Source organism: Tachysurus vachellii, chromosome 18 (genome assembly GCF_030014155.1).
Source record: "Tachysurus vachellii isolate PV-2020 chromosome 18, HZAU_Pvac_v1, whole genome shotgun sequence".
Taxonomy (NCBI): domain Eukaryota; kingdom Metazoa; phylum Chordata; class Actinopteri; order Siluriformes; family Bagridae; genus Tachysurus; species Tachysurus vachellii.
Window position 1 is genome coordinate 322501 of NC_083477.1, and position 2500 is coordinate 325000.

The window sequence follows — 2500 nt, forward strand, 5'->3', positions numbered from 1 at the left end:
ATTGGTAGCTCTGGGCGTGGCCCCGTGGGGTCTGGTGAACAACCGGCAACAACTTGTCAATGCAGAGGTGCAGAAATGTTTGAACACACCTGAGAATAGTCTGAGCTCAATCCCACACACACTCGTTCATTACACTGAAATGTGTTTGTGGTGTCTTTTAACTTTAGTATCCATTCATAAGAACAGAGCAGGATTATGTCATACTGACTCATGACTCAATGACAACACACACACACACACACACTCACACACACACACACACACACACGTTTAAACCTCTGTAACATGCTAACTGACTTGTGCTCTCACAGGGCAGCTTCCCAGCCAGATATTATGTTCAGAACACGTCTCAGGACTCGTGTTTCCTGGACAGTAATTATCAGGCTTTCCTCCTGGTGGATGATGGAAGCACCGGCCACCGAGGAGGAGAGAGGGGTTTCATCACCAACCTGGAGAAATTCATCTCCCATCAGCGCACCGGGATATGGGGTGAGAGAGAGTGTGTGTGTGTGTGTGTGTGTGTGTGAATGTGTGTGTGTGAGAGAGCGAGAGTGTGTGTGTCTGTGTGTGTGTGAAGAAGTGATGGTGATTGGTGGTTCTAGGTGGTGATGAGTGAGAATGGAGAAGACTTGAGTTGGAGTTCAGTACATTGAAGGTTCAGCTGCTTTTTGACCTGAAACATGTTGAATTTACTGTCAGATGTTTACATCAGACCATGTGTGATTGACAGGAAGAGATCAGACAGGGGTGCGCTTACTTTCTCACTCCACAGCTGAGATGGTTTATTGTGTTCAGAGAGCTGAGTCTGAACATCGGGTGAAACAGCAGACGTGTAAAGGACACAGACGGCAGCACTGATAAAGCTCCAGATTGAAACAGACTCATACTGATGTAATCAGTGTCTCCTGTTCAGAGCGCCAGCAACACACAGCTAAATACTGACTTCCTCTAATTCTTTCATTTAAAATATAAACATGAGATTTAAAAAGAGATGAAGAGGAAGGGAGGAACCTCCGGAGATCCGACTGCACATGTTCCTCCTTTGTCCGTCCGTCTGGTCTCTTACTCATAGAGGATGTGTGAGGAATGTGTGTGATGTTTGGTTCACAAAGTTCTACTAATAAAGTAAAGATCAGGTCACCATTTACAGTACGATCAGACTTTCATTAGGCTCACAGAGCATGAGTGTGTTTTATTGAGTTAACATTATATATATACACACGGTGCCTTGCAAAAGTATTCACACCCACTGCACTCGAATTTTGACACGTTACAAAGACAAATGTATTTTATGAAATAGACCGAAAGAAAGTGGCACATAATTGTGAAGTGGAATGAAAATAATAAACAGTGTCCAAATATTTTTTACGAATAAATATGAGTGTAGTGTCCATTTATATTCATCCCCCAGGGGGCAGCGAGCATGTGGGAGAAGGTGCTCTGGTCAGATGAGACCAAAATTCAAAAGGTTATGTGGTGGAAACCCAACACTGCACATCAACCTGAACACACCGTGTTCACCGTGAAACATGGTGGTGGCAGCATCATGTTGTGGGGATGCTTTTCTTCAGCAGGGAAGCTGGTCAGAGTCGATGGGAAGATGGATGGAGACAAATACAGGACAATCTTAGATGAAAACCTGTTAGAGTCTGTAAAAGACTTGAGACTGGGGCGGAGCTTCACCTTCCAAAGACAATGACCCTAAACATACAGTCAGAGTTACAATGGAGTGGTTTAGATCAAAGCTTATTCATGTGTTAGAGCGACTCAGTCAAAGTCCAGACCTAAATCCAGTTGAGAATCTGTGGTGAGACAAATCGCTGTTCACAGACGATCTCCATCTGATCTGACTGAGCTTGACAAACCCCAAAAGTCCTGCAGCTGTAACTGCAGTGAAAGACGTTTCTATAAAGTATTGACTCAGTGGAGCTGAACACAAATGTACACCACAATTATCAGATATTTATTTGTAAAACAAATTTGGACACCATTTAACATTTTCCTTCCACTTCACAATTATGTACCACTTTGTGTCGGTCTATCACATAAAATCCTAATAAATACATTTTTGTTTGTGGTTGTAACGTGTCAAAATGTGGAAAGGTTCAGTGGGTGTGAATACTTTTGCAAGGCACCGTACAACCTCCACTTTAGCACTGAATGTGTATATCTGATCAAATGAAACACACATTTGAGGTAAAGAGAAGACTGTTGATGTCTGCCCTGACCCTGCTCTCCTCCTCCTCCTCCTCCTCCTCCTCCTCCTCCTCAGGCAGCGGCAGTATCGAGATCCCTGTGTTGTGTGTGCTGATATCTGGGGATGCGTCTATACTGAAGGTGTGTTATTAAGTGTTATTATGTGTTATTAAGTGTTATTATGTGTTATTGCTGTTTATCTACCATGCTTTAAGTTAGACGTGTAAACGGTGCTGAAGAGAATGGATGATACGGGAGATTATTAATCATCTGGAGATAAGACTGGAGATCTGTTTGATGTAGA

At 43.1% G+C, this 2500-nt stretch overlaps 1 protein-coding gene across 1 annotated transcript in view; it reads left to right on the plus strand.

Moving 5' to 3' along the window:
- Positions 1-2500, plus strand: part of trpm4a (transient receptor potential cation channel, subfamily M, member 4a) — a 35504-nt gene that overhangs the window by 13232 nt on the left and 19772 nt on the right. The window contains exons 5-7 of the mRNA XM_060892303.1: positions 1-67; positions 312-489; positions 2273-2337. The exon at positions 1-67 is cut by the window's left edge and continues 97 nt beyond it. Of these exons, the coding sequence (XP_060748286.1) occupies positions 1-67; positions 312-489; positions 2273-2337 (310 nt within the window). The remainder of the gene's footprint in view (positions 68-311; positions 490-2272; positions 2338-2500) is intronic.